The 21,226-nt window shown below is 34.7% G+C and overlaps 2 protein-coding genes across 7 annotated transcripts; one reads left to right on the top strand and one right to left on the bottom strand.

The window, feature by feature from the left end:
• Positions 1-3,739: 3,739 nt before the first annotated feature.
• On the bottom strand, positions 3,740-10,677 carry nucks1b (nuclear casein kinase and cyclin-dependent kinase substrate 1b). Of its 2 annotated transcripts, none has more exons than XM_051096955.1 (8): positions 10,303-10,677; positions 8,788-8,837; positions 8,483-8,537; positions 8,171-8,199; positions 7,907-8,038; positions 5,538-5,708; positions 5,294-5,452; positions 3,740-5,186 (listed from the first exon to the last, which is right to left on the bottom strand). In XM_051096955.1, exons 1-8 carry the CDS (start codon positions 10,317-10,319, stop codon positions 4,873-4,875), a joined length of 927 nt encoding a protein of 308 aa, XP_050952912.1. In that variant the 5' UTR covers positions 10,320-10,677; the 3' UTR covers positions 3,740-4,872. The 2 variants fall into 2 exon arrangements, with proteins under 2 accessions (XP_050952912.1, XP_050952913.1); XM_051096956.1 differs by having other exon boundaries at positions 5,312-5,452; positions 10,303-10,675.
• Positions 10,678-12,556: 1,879 nt separating this feature from the next.
• On the top strand, positions 12,557-20,886 carry LOC127155243 (NEDD8-activating enzyme E1 catalytic subunit). Of its 5 annotated transcripts, XM_051097349.1 has the most exons (19): positions 12,654-12,693; positions 12,806-12,947; positions 13,346-13,422; positions 13,642-13,756; positions 13,856-13,936; positions 14,020-14,102; positions 14,937-15,017; positions 15,113-15,156; positions 15,247-15,311; positions 15,484-15,639; positions 15,777-15,879; positions 15,994-16,107; positions 16,197-16,250; positions 16,338-16,374; positions 16,624-16,705; positions 19,140-19,240; positions 19,322-19,385; positions 19,477-19,531; positions 19,651-20,886. In XM_051097349.1, the coding sequence occupies exons 4-19, from the start codon at positions 13,643-13,645 to the stop codon at positions 19,767-19,769; spliced, it is 1,353 nt and encodes a 450-aa protein (XP_050953306.1). In that variant the 5' UTR covers positions 12,654-12,693; positions 12,806-12,947; positions 13,346-13,422; position 13,642; the 3' UTR covers positions 19,770-20,886. The 5 variants fall into 5 exon arrangements, with proteins under 5 accessions (XP_050953303.1, XP_050953304.1, XP_050953306.1 ...); XM_051097346.1 differs by lacking the exon at positions 13,346-13,422 and having other exon boundaries at positions 12,557-12,693; positions 12,806-12,844; XM_051097347.1 differs by lacking the exon at positions 13,346-13,422 and having other exon boundaries at positions 12,636-12,693; positions 12,806-12,876.
• Positions 20,887-21,226: the final 340 nt, after the last annotated feature.

The raw sequence follows: 21,226 nt of genomic DNA, 5'->3' as shown, positions 1-21,226 counted from the left end.
ATATGAACTCCTTTTGAAATGACTGTGTTTTCTCCTCGAATATTTATCAGACAATGGTACACTGCCCTCCAAAAGTTTGGAAACGCCCTAGAAAAAAGTGGGGTTTTGGACAATATTGCATGAATCCTTTTTAATTTGTGATAATTCTGGGGACAACACAAACTACGAAAACATATTTTATTACATAAACAGTTTATATTCATCAAAATATCCACCATTAGCAGCTATTACAGCTCTGCAAAATCTAGGCCTAAATTCATTGTATTCTAAACTTAATTGGCAATCAATTGTTGAAGCTATTAAGGTGTGCTGACCCAAAAATCTTTTAAAAACCTGGGCCAAGTTTAAACCAGTAACCAGGCATTGCAGCTGGCAAAGGGGCATGTCTGACTTGGACATGTATATATTGCCATTATTATTCAATCAAAATGAAAATTATTATTGCTGGTCTTCAATGATAATATCAACTTACTTTAATGTATTTACACCAAAAAATTATAAGGATTTATGCTGATATCATCCAAAACCACACTTTGCCAGGGGTGTTTCCAAACTTTTTGAGGGCAGTGTAAATGTGACAAAAGGAGAAGTTCACTTCCAGAACAAATATTTACAGATAATTTACTCACCCCTTTGTCATCCAAGATGTTCATGTCTTTCTTTCTTCAGTCATACAGAAATTATATTTTCTGAGGAAAACATTTCAGGATTTCTCTCCATATAGTGGACTTCTATGGTGCCTTGAGTTTGACTTTCCAAACTGCAGTTTCAAATGGCTCTAGATAATAGTCTGTGTAGTCTGTGTAATCCGGGTCAAAACCCAGTGTTTACAAAGTGAACGACCTAAACTGTACCTACTGTATTGACCCGGATTGCACAGACTTCGCACGTACATGACACAGCTAGACAAGACTAGCATCTGAGGTTAAAAAGTATGTAATTTTTTTTTTTTTTTAGAAATTAACCAATAAGACCCTTTGGCTGGGATTGTTTAGAGCTCTTTGAAGCTGCATTTAAACTGCATTTTGGAAGTTCAAACTCGTGGGCACCATTGAAGTCCACTACATGGAGAGAAATCCTGAAATGTTTTCCTCAATAAACAATATTTCTTTACGACTGAAGAAAGAAAGACACAAACATCTTGGATGACAAGTGGGTGAGTAAATTATCTGTAAATTTTTGTTCTGGAAGTCAACTTCTCCTTTAAGCAGTGTTTGGGGTAGCGAATTACAAGTTACGTAAGTTACGTAATCAGATTACTTTTTCCAAATAACTAGTTATGTAATGAATTCCTTTTTATTTAACAAGAAAATATCTGCACTTTGTTTTCCCATTTATTGACTGACAGCTCTCCTGTTCCCATGTTGAGAGAAATCGTAAGTGCAGAGACGTTGTGTGCGCTGATTCAGAATTCCTTGAAATGAATAAAAACAGTGAAATGCAAACTCAGAATATGACGCAAACCTACAATAATTAAATATGTTGAATAACAAATATTCTTTATGTATTAAATCTCATTTTATTTGCCAGTGTCTTTGCTGCTGACCTTTGATGATCCAATTCAACTGGGCTAATAAGCAAAAATGACTTTAGAAGAACATAAAATTTGTGTTTCTTTCTTTTTTTAAATATTGCTGAAGACTGTTGAACTTTTTTCTCTGGTGTCCTATTCTTCAGGCAATCCAGAATGCCTTGGGATTACTCATTTCACTTTTGGTGTGAAGGGGTTTTTACATTTGCCAAAAAATTTTTATAGTAAAAACAAACAAGCAAACCCAGCCCAAATGAGAAAAAGTAACATAACGCATTACTTCCCATAAAAAGTAACTAAGTAACGCAATTAGTTACTTTTTTTTAGGGAGTATTACAATTGTATGCATTGCTTTTAAAAGTAACTTTCCCCAACACTGCCCTTAATAGGATAGTTTACCCCAAAAATACAATTCTGTCGTTAATTACTCACCCTCATGTCATCCCAAACCCATAAGACCTTCGTTCATCTTCGTAACACAGATTAAGATATTTTTGATGAAATCCAAGAGCTTTCTGACCCTGCATAGACAGCAACACAACTACTATGTTTAAGGCCCAGAAAGGTAGTAAGGACATCCTTAAAATAGTCCATATGACATCAGTGGTTCAACCATAATTTTATAAAGCTACAAGAATACTTTTTAGTGCGCAAAGAAAAAAATAACGACTTTATTCAACTATTTCTTCTCTTCTGTCTCAGTCTCCATCACACATTTATGAGAGTACAAAACATTAATCACTGATTGATTTTAATGATGTCCTTACTCCCTTTCTGGGCCTTGAACATTTTTGGGTGAACTATCCCTTTAAGTATTTTATTGTGAACTGCTGAAAAATCTCCTAAAAATGCTAGAGGCCATTGCCAAACTATTTTCTATTTGTATAAAAGCAAATTTTGCTCAGCTGAACTCCTCCAGAAAGATCTTTACATCTTATGTGCACAAAAACAAATAAGAGTAAAAGAAAAAGTAGTATTTCTCTTAAGTTATTGCTTGTGTGATTTTTAACTATATTCGGCCATCATGGGATGTACAGTGTTGGTTATAAAAACAGCATGTAGGATACCTCAAGGAACTGTACAAACATAAAACAGCTGCACGTCAAAGATAAATCTTTTCTGATCTTCTTCAAACCGGTAAGAACTCAAGAGGGAGTTGCGTTTCAACAATATTCATCCAGCACTTGGAAGGAGAAGCTCACTTCCAAAACAAAAAATTATAGATAATTTACTCACCCCCTTGTCATCCAAGATGTTTTTCCTTCTTTAGTCGATAAGAAATTATGTTTCTTGAGGAAAACATTTCAGGAATGTTGTCCATATAGTGGACTTGAATGGTGCTCACGAGTCTGAACTTCCAAAATGCAGTTTAAATTCAGCTTAAAAGGGCTCTAAACGATCCCAGCCAAGGAAGAAGGGTCTTATTTAGCGAAACGATCATTTTCGAAACAAACTGACAATTTATAAACCTTTTAACCTCGTCTTTGTCTTTGTGATGTGCATGCGTAGTCGGTGTAATTCGGGTTAATACAGTTAGGGTAAGGGTATGTCGAAAAAGTCCCGTCTCGTTTTCTTCTTCAACGTCAAAATCGTCCTACATCGTTGGTTTACCTTTTTTTTTTTTTTTTTTTGTAAAGGGGGTTTGATCTTCTTTGCATGTTCACTTTGTAAACACTGGGTCGGTACTTCTGCAGCAATAAAGTACGATTTTGAAGTTGGTGAAGAAAACAAGATGGGAGTTTTCCGACATACCCTAACTGTATTAACCGTTTTGAACCGGAAAAAAAAAACAGTTCACTCAGACGAGCGTTTGAGGTTAAAAAGTATAGATATTATCAATTTGTTTCGAAAATGACCGATCGTTTTGCTAGATGAGACCCTCCTTCCTCGGCTGGGATCGTTTAGAGCCATTTGAAGATGCATTTAAACTACATTTTTGAAGTTCAAACTTGGAGCACAATTTAAGTGGACATAATGGACATATGGACATAATTACCCAAATTTTTTCCTCAAGAAACATAATTTCTTATCGACTTAAGAAACAAAGACACAAACATCTTGGATGACAAGGGGGTGAGTAAATTATCTGTAAATGTTTGTTCTCTAAGTGAACTTTAATCTTTAATCTGAAAGAGGCTAAGTAAAACATCATGATGTCATGTTTATGCTGTTTTAAAAAATGTGAAGAACAGGTCAGCAACTACTTGATTTCTTTAAAGATACATTTTATTTTTTCCTTGTAAAACAAATTTTACAAAAATCAGAATAGCGTAATTAAAACAAACATTTATTTTGGATAAATTATGATATAGGCTGAAAGGCTACAGATTAGGATGGAGATACAAGCAATAAAAATAGTCATATGCAGCTGAGAAAGCTATGGGTGGTGTGCACTGAATTCAGCTCGTTTTCACCATTCTAATGGCTCGACGGACCGCTCATTAAAAAGGCATCTATAAGCATCAAAATATCCTTAAAAAATGCACACATGAAGCATCACAGAGGTCAATAATAAGGTTTTCACTAGCTCACTTCTGACATCACTCATCCTGAAGGTTCACGTCAGAGCCCGAGAGCTCCGCCCACCGACGTACTTCGCACCACGTACATGAAAGCATGCCAACCATGAAAGAGGTTCAATACAACCATAGAAAAATTCATCTTAGTTCAAATGCTCAGACAGAAAAAGCTGATTTACTAGACTGAATCAAGAAATAACTGCACGGAAAGTGGGAGAAAGTAGCGTACTACAGCTATGTAACGTACAGTCGATGTAGCAAGGAAATCACGTGACTGAACTGCAGCCACAACAATCCAGTGCAGTTCATGACGACAAGCGTATATGTTCATTAGAAGCCTGTGTGTTTTCACCGGTCAACGCAGCTGGGATGAGATCATGTACATTAAAAGTCACAAAAAATGCTTTGTTTGGGAATTAAACGAGCAGTTATGGTTTTCAAATGCGTTTTGAAAAATTTTTAAGATGCCCATAAACTACAGAGCCTACAGTATAGTCTGTATTTTATTTTTTGGGCAAATCATCTTCGTCCTTTGTTATACATCGAAGGTCAACTGTAACAAAATGGTTTCGGTCGCAAAGCCCTAATTGAAACATTGATAAATATTAATATGAAAGACCGCATTTCCGGATTAGGCCAAACCGTACAGTTTTAGGGTAGGTCTGATGATACTTTACAGATTTCGTTTTGAGATATGGTATTTACAAGCTGAGAGACATAACAAACATCCAAAACACTCTTTGAGTATTGTGGGAAATAAACTCTACTGCTCCTCGTTAAGAAAAACAGATAACAGACACGTTCACCAGCAGGCGAAAGAGCTCAGTCTTCACCTGATGGAGCTTCCTCCTCAGAAACATCGTCCTTTTCCTCTTTCTCATTCTCATTCTCTTTTTCCTCCTCCTCCTCCTTTTCTCCGTTGTCATTGTTTTCCTCTCCTTCGGCGCCACTTTCATCATCCTGCTTCTTCTTGGCGGCGGGCGCCTCCTTTTTGTCCTCCTCTTGCGCTTCCTCTTCTTCCTCCTCCTCCTTGTTGCTCTCGATATCTTCGTCTTCGGCTTTAGGCGAGGCCTTCTTTACAACCCTCTTCACCTTCGTCTGACGCTTTCCTCTCCTCTTCTTGGGCCCTCGGGTCGCTGGGAAAAGATAATTGACTTGATTACTGTAACTGTGACAGTTAAAGGCATCTGGAGGAAGTTCTTAATTAATTAAAGGAGGAAGTGATTAATTACGAAGGTCTTACAGTTCTGGGTGGCTTTACCTGAAGCCCTTATCTTCGGTTTAGGGGATTTCTTGTCTTTGCTTCTTCTGCTCACTTTCGAGTTCTTCCGTTTGGGTCGGCCATAATCGCTGTCATCGTCGTCATCCTCAACCATGAAGTCTTCATCGCTGCCTGAATCTTCTGTGAGCAGAAGAGGGAAGTTTAAATTAGATCAACAAATATCTGTTTACCTAAGATTTTGACTATAACATAATACTCGTCATACCCCCGGTGTAAACGTCACTGTCGTCTTCCTCCTCTTCTTCCTCTCCCTCCTCATCCTCACTTCCTCCATCCCCAAGAAGAATCTCCCTCTGTTTGGATGCAGCTTTAGTGGCAGCCTGACGCACTTGCCGGCCTTTCTTCCTCACAACCTTGCCATCATCATCACTGTCGTCTGTGCGTCAAAGAGCAGATGCATGGTTAATTAACACAAGCCGAAGGTTTATTAACTATGCATTAATATGCAAAATGCATAAACAAATCACAAACTCAGGCATGGAAATGTTACTTTGCCTAAGTGAATAAAAGCAAGTTAATTAGAGTGGCTGACTATGATTGTAAAAAGGAATAAACAACCAAAATTGCATTTTAGACTGAATGAACTAAAGCATGAAATTGAAACTATTATTTACAATAGATATTGCATGGAGTTTAATAGATAAAATGTTAATCACTGCCTACTGGCAGATTAATGTTTGTGAGGTGGGATGTTTATATTTAACATTATACACTACTAGTCAAACTAAGCTATTTTTCCCTTATTTTGGATTTTAAATTTTTACTGCTTACTATTTAAATAATTAATTTTGTCTATGTATGGACAGAGCTACAGTTGAAGTCAAAAGTTTCTGGTCAAGAATCTGCAAAATGTTAATTATTTGACCAAAATAAGAGGGCTCATACAAAATGCATGTTATTTTTTATTTACTACTGACCTGAATAAAGTATTTCACATAAAAGACATTTACATATAGTCCACAAGATAAAATAATAGTTGAATTTATAAAAATGACCCCGTTTATAAGTTTTCATACACTTGATTCTTAATACGGTGTTGTTACCTGAATGATCCACAGCTGTGTGATAGTTGTTCATGAGTCCCTTGTTTGTCCTGAATAGTTAAACTGCCTGCTGTCCTTCAGAAAAATCCTTCAGGTCCCACAAATTCTTTGGTTTTTCAGCGTTTTTGTGTATTTGAACCCTTTCCAACAAAGACTGTATGATTTTGAGATCCATCTTTTCACACTGAGGACAACTGAGGGACTCATATGCAACTATTACAGAAGGTTCAAATGCTCACTGATGCTTCAGAAGGAAAAATTATGCATTGAGAAAACTTTCGAACAGAACGAAAATGTGTACATTTTTCTTATTTTGCCTAAATATCTTTTTTTTTTTTTTAGTACTGGACTTCAGAAGCTACAGAAGATACTTCAATGTTTTCCAGAAGACAAAATAAGGTTTCTTTCTGAAGCATCAGTGAACATCTGAACCTTCTGTAATAGTTGCATATGAATCCCTCAGTGTAAAAAGCTGGATCTCAAAATCATACAGTCATTGTTGGAAAGGGTTTAAAATACACAAAAATGCTGAAAAACCAAACAATTTGTGGGACCTGAAGGATTTTTCTGAAGCAGGCAGTTTAAATGTTCAGGACAAACAAGAAACACATTAGCAATTATTACTAAACAAAAAAAACAAAACAAAACAAAAAACAGCTTTGGATCATTCAGGTGTATGTAATCAAGTGTATGTAAACTTTTGAACCGGGTCATTTTTATAATTTAACTTTCTCTTGTGGACTATATGCAAGCATCTTTTATGTGAAATATCTTATTCAGGTCAGTGCTAAATAAAAAATAACATGCATTATGTATGATCCCTCTTATTTTGATAAAATAATTAACATTTTGCAGATTCTGCAAGGTATGTAAACTTTTGACTTCAACTGTAAGTGTGCATATGTATATCTTATTATTATTTGGTGTAGAATTATTGAACATGTTTAGAATATTTCTCATATATTTTATATTTCTGTTTTTTCTTGCAATTTTACCTTTGAATGTACTTTCTACATTAATTCAATCTCAGTATTGCTAAGCAGAAAAGTAAATAAACTTTAAACTTGAAACGAAATAAATTCTTAACTGAAATAAAATATTAAAAAAAAAACGCCTTTTATATCTTGTGGCTTTGGCTTGTTGCCAAAATCTTAATTTCATTTAGTTTAACTTGAAACTATATAGACAAACTACAAACATAATTTAGAAAATAAATAAAACAACACAATTACTATGACTTTAACTCAAATTTAAATGAAAACAGAAAATACAAAGATAAAACTAATTTAAAATATTAATAAAAATAGTGTCTTAACACAGGTTGCTACTTGAAGAATACAAGCAATTATTGTCATTTAACTTATATTACGTAATATATTTAGAATTTAATGAAAAGGCTAAAATAAGAGATCATTTACAAGGCTGAATGTCAGATGTGCACAAGTATCTTAAACCATCCATGTAATCAGCAACGACTGAATGACTTTATGTAATGAATGAAGCAGTCATTCAGTGTTTATATTGGTAATACCTGCAGCCCTTTTCCGTTTAGCTGTTGCCTGTCTCCCCCTGCTGGCCTCTTTAGCATCAAAATCACTGTCACCACCATCATCATCCTCTTCCTCATCCTCTCCATAGTCATTGTCATCATCACTGAAATCCTCTGAAATATGAGAACAAAAAAACATTTTGTCAGAATATTCAATAACTGAATAAAAAATTATTTAATAATAAAACACCTAAATATTAATATAAAATAATAGCAAGTAAATAAGCAAAATAAAAATGGACTTACTCTTGTGGTCCTTGACTCGAGAATCATCACTGCATAAAAAGAGATACAGCATTTATTTTTAAAATAAAATAAGATGAAGATCAGATAAAATTACAGCCCCCTATGAATTTAAATAAAACTAACAGTCTAATGAATATGTATGCAGCTCATAAATAACATTCCAAATGGAGGCGTGCTAAAATAAATACATGCAAATATGACAGTGGTGCTTAAAGTGAAATATCACACTTTTACAACCACTATTTATCAGTTTAGTTTCATTTGCTACATATTTACTATTTAACAATACTATAATTATTCAAACACACTGACCTGCGCTTTACAGAGGTTTTCTCAGGTCGATCCGCTTCTCTTCCATATTCCTCATCTGTATCAAGTTGAATCAGGTTAGAAAACAGCACGACTTCAAAGCACTGCATCTACTAAAGTATTAATGCAGCACAGTGTCATTATTTAACATTAATTAGAACTCTTTTCCATTCGTTTTTTATTTTTTACGCATTTCCATGACTTCCAAACATGAAAGAAAACACTTTCAGACTGTGATTGTGGGAACCCTGTAAAGTGAGAAACAATGGTGACGCATGCAACAGGATATCTGCATTAGAGGAGCTTACCTGCATCGTCAGACTCCTGGAATTGTGCATAGTCAACAACCCTTTTATTCCTGTACATGAAAGGAACATGAAAGGAAAAGTACATGACTCACAAGAGAGTAAACACACATGCAATATATGTTTATAAATCATTTATTATCTATGACCTAAACATTAGTTCACGACAAGGGTCTTCGAGTTATATTTATAGTTTTATAGCACAATATTAACGCATTTACATGCTTCCATGCTTCCATTCCAATGTCAATAGTTATAGCAGACGCTTAGCTTATTACTTTATAAATGTAACTTTGGCTGAAGTTCAGTTAGTTTTACATTTTAATAATTTTATCTGGAATAAAAACTGATTTGAATGCAGCAGAAAGTTTCCCCAGGTTATAAAAAAACTTAACTGTATTCTCTGAAATAAATAAAACTAGAAAGTAATGGTGGCGCATTTATTATTATTAAAAAATTATTCATCCTCCATATAGCAACAGAGCTGTCATTCCTCTTATTTAAAGCTGTGTGGCTTGACTGAAGGGGCAGAGGAGACAGGGGTGCCATGTTGGAGTAGGTTAATTGCCATGCCAACAGCAGCAGTGTGGGGAGGGACTCTGCTCGGATAGGGGCATTGAACTACAGGCCCTGCAGGTCACATTATATTCACTGCCCACAGGACCTCCTCAATCCATAAATTATACCGACATTCCCTCCCGAGCTCCGAGAGAACTCGTATATTAAACAAAAAATACAGTCTGACAGATGACAAACAACATGTTGCCAGTGTTAACGTCACCCGTTGGTTCATAACAGCGTTACGAAAACAACAAGGGCGCATTTAAATATACATTTATCGCCAAATGTAAACACGTTTGTTGACTACCTATGTAAATGTCTTAATTTCTGATTGAAAACAGATCCAACCTTAAAGTGCGTTAATTAAAAACACAAGTTTGCAGGAGAAATGGCTCAAGTCGTGTATGTGAAGTAATGGCGCGCACTGCGCTGCTGGAGTTTCACGCTGCGCTGCTGCTCAAACACGCCGCCGCTAAACTAACACTAATGCTCACGGGGCTAACTGTGGAAAACACGTGAAACTTCCACCGCAATACGTTATCAGCATACCACATTTTCAACAAATTACGATATAGTCGTAAACCAAATGTTTTTGTTTTTTTGGCAACAGTGGCTAGCTGGTTGTTTTTGAATAACATTAATTAGCCACAAGCGTGAACTACTATCCCGCTTTTTTTATTTGATACTGTCTGCTTGCGGTTAGCAAACCTACGTCTGTGAATGCAAAAACGATTTAGCTGTGTTTTCACTGAAAATAAATCTATACGTGCGTAAAGAGACACAAACCTACGCGTTTACGTGTGGTTTTTTGCTGTTTTGACTCGTAATGTAAACACGCGTAGAAAATGCTGGTTAGCCACTTAGCATTTAGCAAACATGGAGAGACCCACATACAGATCGCATCATGTGCGAACCTGCGATTTACTGTAACGCAAGAGACAAACAAAACGCGCTTACCTTGAAGGTCTCGCCATTGTGCACACAGATTGAAAGACTTTTGTTAGTCCAAATTGCAATCTTATTTTAAAACCAATGGAGTGCTGGTTTTTGCAGCTGAAATCCAGGTGTCTCCTGCTGCTGGAAAGCTCTTTCTGTAGCACGGAGCTGTGCGAAACTAGCTAAATGCAATGGAAACTGCACTTAAGACGCGCAAATGTTTGCGATCTAGAGCATCTGCTCGCACGCCGCGTTGGTCTGTGTGGATAGAAAATGGAGAAATGTTAAAGTATCCACAGGCCGGATTGACCTGGTTAAGCCTGCTGTCGAATAGTAGCTAACTAATTAGCTACTGCCTGGCCTGCCAGCCAGGATTCTTTTATGAGTAAAAGTGGGATGGGAGTCTGAAGAACGCAAGATGCCCGCAAACCACGATTGGATGACCGCACTCAGCAACAGTCCTTTACTACCCACTCATTCACATTGAAAAATGGTTAATCAGTTGATTAGATTATTTTATTTTAACTATTTCCAAATCCATTTTAGTCAGATAATGTTATTACCGTGAGATAGTCAAGCTAGGCTCATTTAATCAGTGTAATAAACATATTAAAGTTTTAGGGTTCTTTCAGGAGAGTAAAAGACATTTAGCCACATTCAAAGGGTGTTATGTGAACTGAGATTGCGGAGAAATGTTTTGTGTTGCAAGGAGGCAACAGGTGTGTCATGTTGTTTTAGGCCTCTTTCGAAGACACTTGACTTTCTTTTCATTATCCATGTTATTAAAACACACAAACAGTGTGAATATGGCATAATTTAATTTCCTCCAGGTTTTCATGTTTATTAGTACCGTAATAAATACTACTCTGGGTCAAATGCCAGACTAGTTGTAAAGTGCTGGAAATAGGTTAAGGATGAAGTGTTTGTCAAGGGTCAGGGTACAAAAAGCATTTACAGATAAAGAAAAGTAGTTTAAGCCATAATCAACTTTAACTGAGACAGTGTGAAACTTTCTACACACTGGATGATTCATAAATTGAACCAGTGAAGGTTTAGCACCTTGAGGGTGTTTAAAAATTTAGCGAAGGATAAGCATGAAATGAGGACATTTTGCATCGAATTAAAATGAAAAATATTTTTGATACTATGATGATGTTATTAAAATATAATAAAGTTCTTAAGGGTGTTGAACTTATAAAGTTTCAGTACATTTGCTGGTTATAATTTGTAACAGCATATATTTGAATAGGGTTGTTTTTCTGGTTATAAATACCTTTGACGTTGTGTGTGAAATAATAAAATACATTTTGAAGAAGAGTAAATAAAAATGAGAATAATGATATGTAACCTTAGACCACAAAACCAGTCACAGATAGCACAGGTATATTTGTAGCAATAGCCAATAATACATTGTATGGGTCAAAATTATCGACTTAATTTTTAATTAGTGATATGCATTGCTAAGAACTTTATTTGGACAACTTTAAAGGCGATTTTCTCTCTCTCTCTCTCTCTCTGTTTAAATTTCAATTTTTAATAATTGACCCTTTTGACTGTTTTTGTGGCTCAGGGTCATGTATTATCAAAGATAAACAAAAGTATGTCAAATATAGATTGTCTTATTGTGTAAGAAATTGTGGTATTATAAGTTCAGGTTTGCAGCTCTTGTAATCGTTAATCTCTAACTTAAAATTAAAATCAAACATAATCTTTCATCTAACTCATGCAATACAATAACCATAAGATGTAATAAATCAGACTTATGTTTGTTTCCATAGAAATGCATTATTTATTTAACACTTCTTTTTTCTATTGGTCGTTTTTGATGGCTTGCTTTAAACATAAAATGCTTTACATCTTAAAAAGAATATTAGAAATACAGAAAGGCTGAAAAATCATGTCGTGTACCATCATAAAATGTGTTGGTATCAACAACAGCATAATTGAAAGATTAAAACAACCTATTTTGCGGAACGTTACATAAAGCATATCTATGAATATAAGAAAATAAATTATAAAGGCATAGTAAAAGTCCAGTCATTGTGATTTTCATGGTCAGTGTAAAAATTAAATTCTAGCATGATGATGTATGTACACAAGCACAGGCACAGTATTTAGTTTTGTGCTGTATACATAATATACATTCTTACTTAAACCACATTTGCTTTTTTCAGATAACCAATGCATTTCATGAAGCTGTGCTTCATCCCTCCAGCACAAATCTGCAAAGAAAAAAATCTATTTCTGTCTAATTAAATGACGTTTGATGTGGGTTGCAGGCCTCCAAGTGGCGATAGTTAGTCATAATAATGGAAAAGGTGAGCGTTTCAACTTGCACTATGAGAGATGCGTCGCCGCAAAGCAGGATGGGTAGGAATGGGACGCTGAAAGTATGGCGGATGGAGAAGAGCCGTAAGTGCCGCTGAATGAGCAATGAGAACAGATGAACTCATTACTACATCATTACACGAATATGTCGTCGTATGCAAGCTTATTTCAACCTTCTCTCGTTTCTTCTTTTCAGGGAGAAGAAAAGAAGGAGAATAGCGGCGCTGACTGAGAAGTTAGTGATGAAATGCTAAGAGCTGGCTGCAGGTTTGAGGATTGCTCAGCATAGGGACTGTGAAAATTCATCCTGCATTTGACTTGTAAACAACGCGGAGAAAGTAACTTGAATCTAATAACTAATCGGGTTTTAATTTGTGAAGTGCAGGATATTAATAGCACACATAATATGGAAGTGTTATGCAGATAGGCTTGTTAATAACACTAGAGGCTGCTAATGAATTTTAACATTACTGTATGTCGTGCAGAATAATTAAATCCGATGGTTTTTATTAGATGCAACACTGGTGTGTGTTCAGACAGAGCTGTCATTATCACTTTAATTAAACCTGAGCTTTAATTGTGATTGTCTTTTAGACGTTGTCGCGTTCGTTACGATCTAATAGTTTTAAACCACGTCAAGTGTTATTCCAGTAAGTTTCAGTTGATTGTTTACTGTGTTATACAGCATGTGCTACAAGTAATGCTTGTTTTAATTTAAAAAATATTATATTGACAGTACTCAGAAAGCTCACTGACGGATAAACCGTGTTCGTATACTTTGGCATTTTAAAACATCTGCATCACAATAACAATGTGAGTTAAATGTTTGTAAATTCATTATTTGGAGTGCAAAAAATAAGATTTATAGACTTTCAGATAACATTTATCAAATATTGCATTTAGAAATACAAGCCGTAACTATTATTCCTTCATTTACGGTTGTTTAGTGTAGGTAATACTGTTGTTTTAGATTATAGTGGTTATTACATGTATATTAAGTATATGTTTTTTTCATTTTGCTTTTTTTGCTAGCATGGCAGTTGAAGGTTGCAGTGTTGGTGACTGGGATGGCCGCTGGAGTCATGTGCAGAAGTTCCTTGAGAGAACGGGTCCTTTCACACACCCAGACTTTGAACCTAGTGAGGAGGTGAAAAAGTTTGGGCAATTTTGCTGACTGTTTAGTACTTTGTATTTATTCTGTAATATTTATTTTTATATTTGGATTTTTTTTTTCTTATTTAAAAAGACGTTACAGTTTCTGTTGGAAACATGCAAAATCCTGGTCATTGGAGCTGGAGGTCTTGGCTGTGATCTACTGAAAAACCTGGTAAGGTCTTATCATCTATATTTTTAATCCAGTCCCTGATTTTTGTTTTTTAGTGAAATCTTGCTAATACTTTTTTTTTTAAGGCTCTGTCAGGTTTTCGTCATATTCATGTTGTGGATATGGACATCATTGATGTCTCCAACCTCAACAGACAGTTTCTCTTTAGGTACGACTGTGTGAATTTTAAAACAGATACACACTACCAGGATTTTTAAGTCTCTTCTGCTCACCAAGCCTGCATTTATTTGATCCAAAGTACAGCAAAATTAAAGTATTAAAAAAATAAGATTTCTATTTGAATATATTTCAAAATGTAATTTATTCATGTGATTTCAAAGCTGAATTTTTAGCATCATTACTCCAGTCACATGATCTTTCATAAGTTATTCTAATATTCTGATTTGCTGCTCAAAAAACAGTATTATTATGTCGAAAACAGCTAAATAGAATAGAAATCTTTTGTAACATTATAAATGTCTTTATCATCACTTTTGATTAATTTAAAGCATCCTTGCTTTTAATGTAATAAAAGTATTCATTTTTATAATAGTGCATAATGTTACAAAAGCTTTTTTATTTCAGATGAATGTCGATCTTTGGATCTTTCTATTCATCAAAGAATCCTGAAAAAAGTACTCAACTGTTTTAAATATTAATAATAATAAAAATGTTTCTTTAACAGCAAATCTGCATATTAGAATGATTACTGAAGGATCATGTGACACTGAAGACTGGAGCAATGATGCTGAAAATTCAGCTTTGATCACAGGAATAAATTACATTTTAAAATATATGCAAATAGAAAGCAGTTATTTTAAATAGTAGAAATATTTCACAATTTTACTGGTTTTGCTCTGTTTTGGATCAAATAAATGCAGGCTTGGTGAGCAGAATTTAAAAAAAAAACATTAAAAATCTTACTGTTTAAAAAACTTTTGGTAGTGTACAAGATTGTTGGCACCTACATTATTTAATTTTGTTTATGCCTAACTTCCTAAAGGTCCAAAGATGTTGGACGACCTAAAGCAGATGTGGCAGCTGAGTTTATAAACCAGCGTGTTCCTGGTTGTAATGTTGTACCGTATCCTTCACGCTAATGCCTCTGTTGTGACTTTACACTTACTGAAGTGCTGATAATACAAATGCAAATATTGTATTTTCTTAATTTGATTTCAGACACTTTAAAAAAATTCAAGATTTTGATGCTTCATTTTATAGACGTGAGTGCAGATTTTTCATTGGATCTGAAACCATCTCTATGAAGTATTTATAGTCATCTGATCGATGAATATTTCTTCTTTGCCCTGTAGAGTTTCATATTATTGTTTGTGGGCTGGACTCGATCATTGCCAGGCGCTGGATCAATGGGATGCTGGTCAGTTCTAATATTTAAAATGCGTTTAACTATGAAAAATATTTTATTTATTACATGAAGAGTAATATGCAGTATTGTAGTTAACTTACCATTATTTCATGTCTGCCACAGTAGCTATAAACCCTGACAGATGTGTTTTGGTTTAACTGTAGTTGGTGTGGTTTCTCTTCAGTTGTCCCTGCTCTCTTATGAAGATGGAGTTTTGGATCCCAGCTCTATCATTCCTCTGATAGATGGGGGGACCGAGGGCTTTAAGGGGAATGCAAGAGTCATCCTGCCGGGAATGACAGCCTGTATAGACTGCACACTGGAGCTTTACCCACCACAAGTACTGCAGTCTCACCCTCATATGCTGCTAATTCCATTCATCACTGTAAATTAAGGGTTTGCTGTGACCATACAATAGTACATTACTGCTAGTGCTGAGATGAACTGACTGTCTGCTTTTATCTGTGTTCTCTTCAGATCACTTTCCCAATGTGCACTATTGCCTCAATGCCACGGCTACCAGAGCACTGTATAGAGTATGTGAGAGTGCTGCAGTGGCCCAAAGACAAACCCTTTGGAGGTGTGTAAGCTCTTTGTTTTCACCCATTTCTCCACCCAAAAAGTTTTCAAGAGTGTATATGACCCTTGACGATGCATTGAATATCACTGATGTGTGATTGTTGTGTGTCTGCAGATGCTGTTGGCCTTGATGGTGATAACCCAGAACATGTTCAGTGGGTGTTCCAGGAATCTTTAAAGAGAGCAGCTGAGTTCAATATCACTGGTGTCACCTACAGACTTACTCAAGGTAAAGCTGGCCAGACTAATGTATCTGAGAAACTTCAGGATTGCTTTCTTATAGACTGTAATTCTAAGATGTTCATGTTGTTCTTTCAGGTGTGGTTAAGCGAATCATCCCTGCTGTTGCATCCACAAATGCAGTTATCGCTGGTATGAATTGAAACTGAGAAAAAACCAACTGTTTTCATCCTATAATTTATATAGTTGAGTTTTAATTTTTGTACCCCCCATTTTCAGCTGCTTGCGCCACAGAAGTTTTTAAAATTGCTACAAGGTAAATAATCTATATGTTTTGCTTCCATCTCTGTCATTGTTTTGACATTTCAAGTTTGTTTCATGGCCACAAAAAAACAACACACATTTATTGTGAAAACATTTAATATTTAGATCTTACGAACCAAGCCACATTTCCAAACATTTAACCGTATTTAAAATGTGCAAAATGTGTATTTAAACGATTACTAGTTACTTTTACTAGTTATCTAATCTAGTCCTTAATTTATGTATGTCTGTTTTCTTTCAGTGCATATATCCCATTGAATAACTATCTGGTTTTTAATGATGTGGATGGATTGTATACTTACACATTTGAAGCAGAAAGAAAGGTAATGATGGCATTTTTAATCTTTTACCTGTTACACAAGTTACAAACTCTCATTTAAATTGCCCCTATTATGCCATTTTTAAGGTATATGTTATATATTGTTTTAGGAGTCCCCTACAATAGGTTTGCATGCATGCAAGGTCAAAAAATACTTTTGTTTTCTCAAGATATGCATTTAATATCACCTCATTTTTTAGTGATTCTCAAATGATTTGTTCAAAGCAGTTTAAAGATTAAGTCTCTCTAAATGCCTCCTTTCCGTGAGCCTACTCTGCTCTGATTGGTCAGACGGCCCAGTCTCTTGTGATTGGTCTGTCATGTATAACGTGTGGCAGAAATGATATGCCCATTGTCATAGTTCTATATTTTGAACACTCGACAGAAAATATAAACATCTATATAGGGCTGTCACAATTATTTTGGTAATTAGCGATTAATTCTGATAATTAATTGCGTAATTGGATAATTAAATATATTTTTTGTAGTTAAAAAATAGACCTAAGCGAACAATAGCCTTTAAAATTACATAAAATACATATGTAATAGCAATATGAGGTAATAATATTAATTATTAATAATTAGGTAATAATTAGTTCAAATAAAATATCAAATCAAGTAATCATATGGTTTTATTGAACAAAACTTAAAATACATAATGTATTATAAACAATAGGGCTAAGATACATTATGCATTATATCAAATGCCTGCAGAGGGCACCAACGGACTGATGATCTAATCATTGTTTAATACTGACTTAACATTTAATTCCAATTTCCACTTAACCTTTAATATTTGGCCATTTCTTTATAATGGAAATGTTACAACTACAATTTCTTGAATATGTGAACATCAAAACGTGTAAGTCAGAATCAGGGTTTAGGCTTTTATTTTGAAATCACAATGAACAGTTAGCATATTGAGAAAGATATTAGATGTAATCTCCTGTGTTTGCATAGTTTTATAAATTATTTACCTTATAAATCTGATGAAGTAGCGCACATTGCGTTCCCAGATGAGCGATATAATAAACCCAAACACACAGCAATGTGCAGAGATAGAGTTTGAGATACTTCACACATGTAATTGATAACTGTTTGTGTGGAGCAGCATTTACTAGGGGTCGACCGATATTCAGCGCGTTTTTCAGCGCGGATACCGATTATCACAGATCAAATAGACCGATAACTGATATTTTGAACCAATATATGTGACCCTGGACAACAAAACCAGTCAAAAGATTTATAATGATAAATCTATCATTATAAATAGATTTATAATGTATAAATCTCAATTTTTTTTAAATTGAGATTTATACATTATCTGAAAGCTGAATAAATAAGCTTGATGTATGGTTTGTTAGGATAGGACGATATTTGGCCGATATACAACTATTTGAAAATCTAAAAACTGAGGGTGCAAAAAAAAAAATCAAAATATTGAGAAAATCACCTTTAAAGTTGTCCAAATGAAGTTCTTAGCATTGCATATTACTAATCAAAAATTGAGTTTTGATATATTTACAGTAGGAAATTTACTAAATGAACATGATCTTTACTTAATATTCTAATAATTTTTGGCATGAAAGAAAAATCAATCATTTTGACCCATACAATGTATTTTTGGCTACTGCTACAAATATACCGGTGCTACCCAAGACATGTCTGACATATGTCTGGTGTAAAAATGAAAATTAATGTCAAAATTAAGAATAACAAGGGATCTGACAAAAAAACTTTCTTTAAATGCTTATAAATTATTTTATCGGTAAAACGATTTAAAAAAAGATACTGATAACCATAAAAATGCTTAATATCAGCACCGATAATTGGCTGGGCCAATAATTGTCGACCCCTAGCATTTACTGTAAACAGAGCCGCTCTGACACTCACGTACACTCACGCATTGCATGTATTTATTTAATTGAATCATAGTGTTTGTGAATACACAATAGCATTATGCTTTATTATTTTAAATGGGTTTAAAATATCATGCAGCATATTGCTTTTTATTGATCCTTGTCTGTGGAATGCACCACTTCTGGTGTTTTGCCGGTTACTCGACATGGCAAAATGCAATCAAGGATTTTTTTCAAATCGGGTACTCAAATCGAATCGAGGAATCATGACAGACCTAATCTATTATTTATTATACTTATAGGTTGTGATTCGGTGGAGCTAGCTGGTCCAAAAAAAGCTGGGTACTAAGCCATTTTTCAAAAAACTTTATGAAAGTTTATTTATTGTGCACTTTCAGTTTTACAACTCATTTAGATCATTTGGATTCACATACAGCTACATAACACACTACTTGAAAGGCAATACTCAAAATGGCACAGTAGGGGCACTTTAAGGTCTTTTTACAAAGATTCAGCTTTTTGAAAGTATGCAATGCGAAATGTTCCAGTTGTTGTATTATTGTCTGTTGTGATTGACAGGACAACTGTTCAGCATGTAGTCAGGTTCCTCAAAAACTACAGTTCCCACCATCTGCAAAACTGCAAGAGGTGCTGGAGTATCTGACTGAGAATGCTTCTCTGTAAGTACATGATTCTTATTAACTCTCTATCACTGCAAACAACTTACAAATGCTGATCTACTTGAATTTGAAACTTTTTAGACAAATGAAGTCTCCAGCTATCACTGCAACACTTGAAGGCAAAAATAAAACACTCTACCTGCAGGTGAGACAGTATCAATTCTGTTTCTAAATATAATGATGTTTATTAAATTTCTGTAATGCTTAAATATTAAGGTTTTATTTGTGTATTTCAGACCATTGCCTCAATTGAAGAAAGAACAAGACCAAATCTTTGCAAAACATTGAAAGGTGAGATGTTTTCCAGCCATGAGAATCACAAAAGCAGAAGTTGAAATTGATGTCAAATGTTCAGAATTTTGCCAGCATTATAGTTTTTATTCCCCATGATTTTTGTGTGTGTGTTGAAGAGCTGGGATTGGCTGATGGACAGGAGTTAGCTGTTGCTGATGTCACCACACCTCAGACTGTCCTCTTCAAGCTCAACTTCACGTCAGAAACATGCAGCATTAAACATGTACAAACTTAATTTAATAGCATAGGGTCCTCAAATTCACTCACAACAGTTTCTTTGCAGCATTTACCTAAGTAACTCCCTTCATGTGTTGAATCTGTATTGGCTTTTTATTCCAACTGAAATATCATGTATTGTTTTCTCATTAATTTGTAACTCATAATTTATGGGGAACGTTGTCATTTTATCAACCAACAATCCAGTAAATTGTAAAGATTATTATGCAAGGATGATAAGACCTGTACCACAAATGTAGTAGATTGGTGTTCATTGGTAGAGTAGCAAACACTGCACAACCAACTTACTCCAGTCCCACTTAAGTTCTCAGTCAGAACACAAATATGTATTTGACCAATCAGCATGTCTCAGATGTGCAAAGGAGTCACTCGTCCTGTATCTCTCACTACATCATACATCATATTGTTCGAATGATCTCTAAGATGATGAAACCAATCCTGTATTGAATTTCTTTAAATAGTTTTGTGGGACAGGCCTCTTAATCATGTCAGTTGCAGTTTTTGTTTAGTAGGTGGCACTTCACAATAATGTCTCATTGGTTAACAATTGGTTAACAACATGAAATATTAAAACTCATTGCAATATTATGAGTACAATTATTTAATTATGTCATCCTGGTTTCGCGGACTCGCTCTCTCCTTTTATACAAACACAGCTACTGTCATTTTGCGACGATTGTTTTGTAGTTACACTGTAATGGATTATAAGATAACTAACAGATTTTAAACATTTACGTCTTTAATCAATACGTTTTATCACCATAATTATTTATGTGGTGAAATGTTGTGTAATAAGTGCTATGAGTGCACCGTATCATATCATAATATTTCAACTCAGATCAATGTTTCCTGTCTGATTATTTACTTTTCTGGCAAACAGCCGTGTAATAAGCGGGATAATGTATATCTGGTCCGTTTTATCCCAAAATAAAACCATTCAGTCTTGTACAACGTCCTAAACTAATGTTAACGAATGGACCTTAGTGTAAAGTGTTACCATTATAGCTTTATTTCTGTTTTGTTTTTGTAAAATGTGTTTTAGGTTAATATGTACATATTGTTTTTGCAGATGTTTGTGAATGAATTTGACCTGTAATAAATTCTTTGCTGAGGAACGTTTGGAAAATTTATATTTTAGTTGAAGTATAAGGAAATTGTGCAATATGTAGTTGCATTGAAAATTATTTGTTTGCATTTCAGTATTATAAAATATGCTTTAATTTTGGTTATATTTAAGTGTCTTAAATGTTAATGTAGGCCTGTGTGCATTAAGTAATAGTAATCAAACAACTGGACTGTATTAAATATATTCTGCATCAGTAGAGTGCAATTATGACGTGAGCCGTGCAGCTTGTATATATGAACATTCTATAGTAGAATTCTCTGTTGGGAGTTTTGGCGATCGGTGCGGTTGGTGTGTTTGGCGAGTTTCTACAGTGATTTGAATTTTTCGGC

Source organism: Labeo rohita, chromosome 23 (genome assembly GCF_022985175.1).
Source record: "Labeo rohita strain BAU-BD-2019 chromosome 23, IGBB_LRoh.1.0, whole genome shotgun sequence".
Lineage (NCBI taxonomy): Eukaryota > Metazoa > Chordata > Actinopteri > Cypriniformes > Cyprinidae > Labeo > Labeo rohita.
The sequence above is the reverse complement of the archived record's forward strand: the minus strand, read 5'-3'. Positions and strand labels throughout refer to the sequence as shown.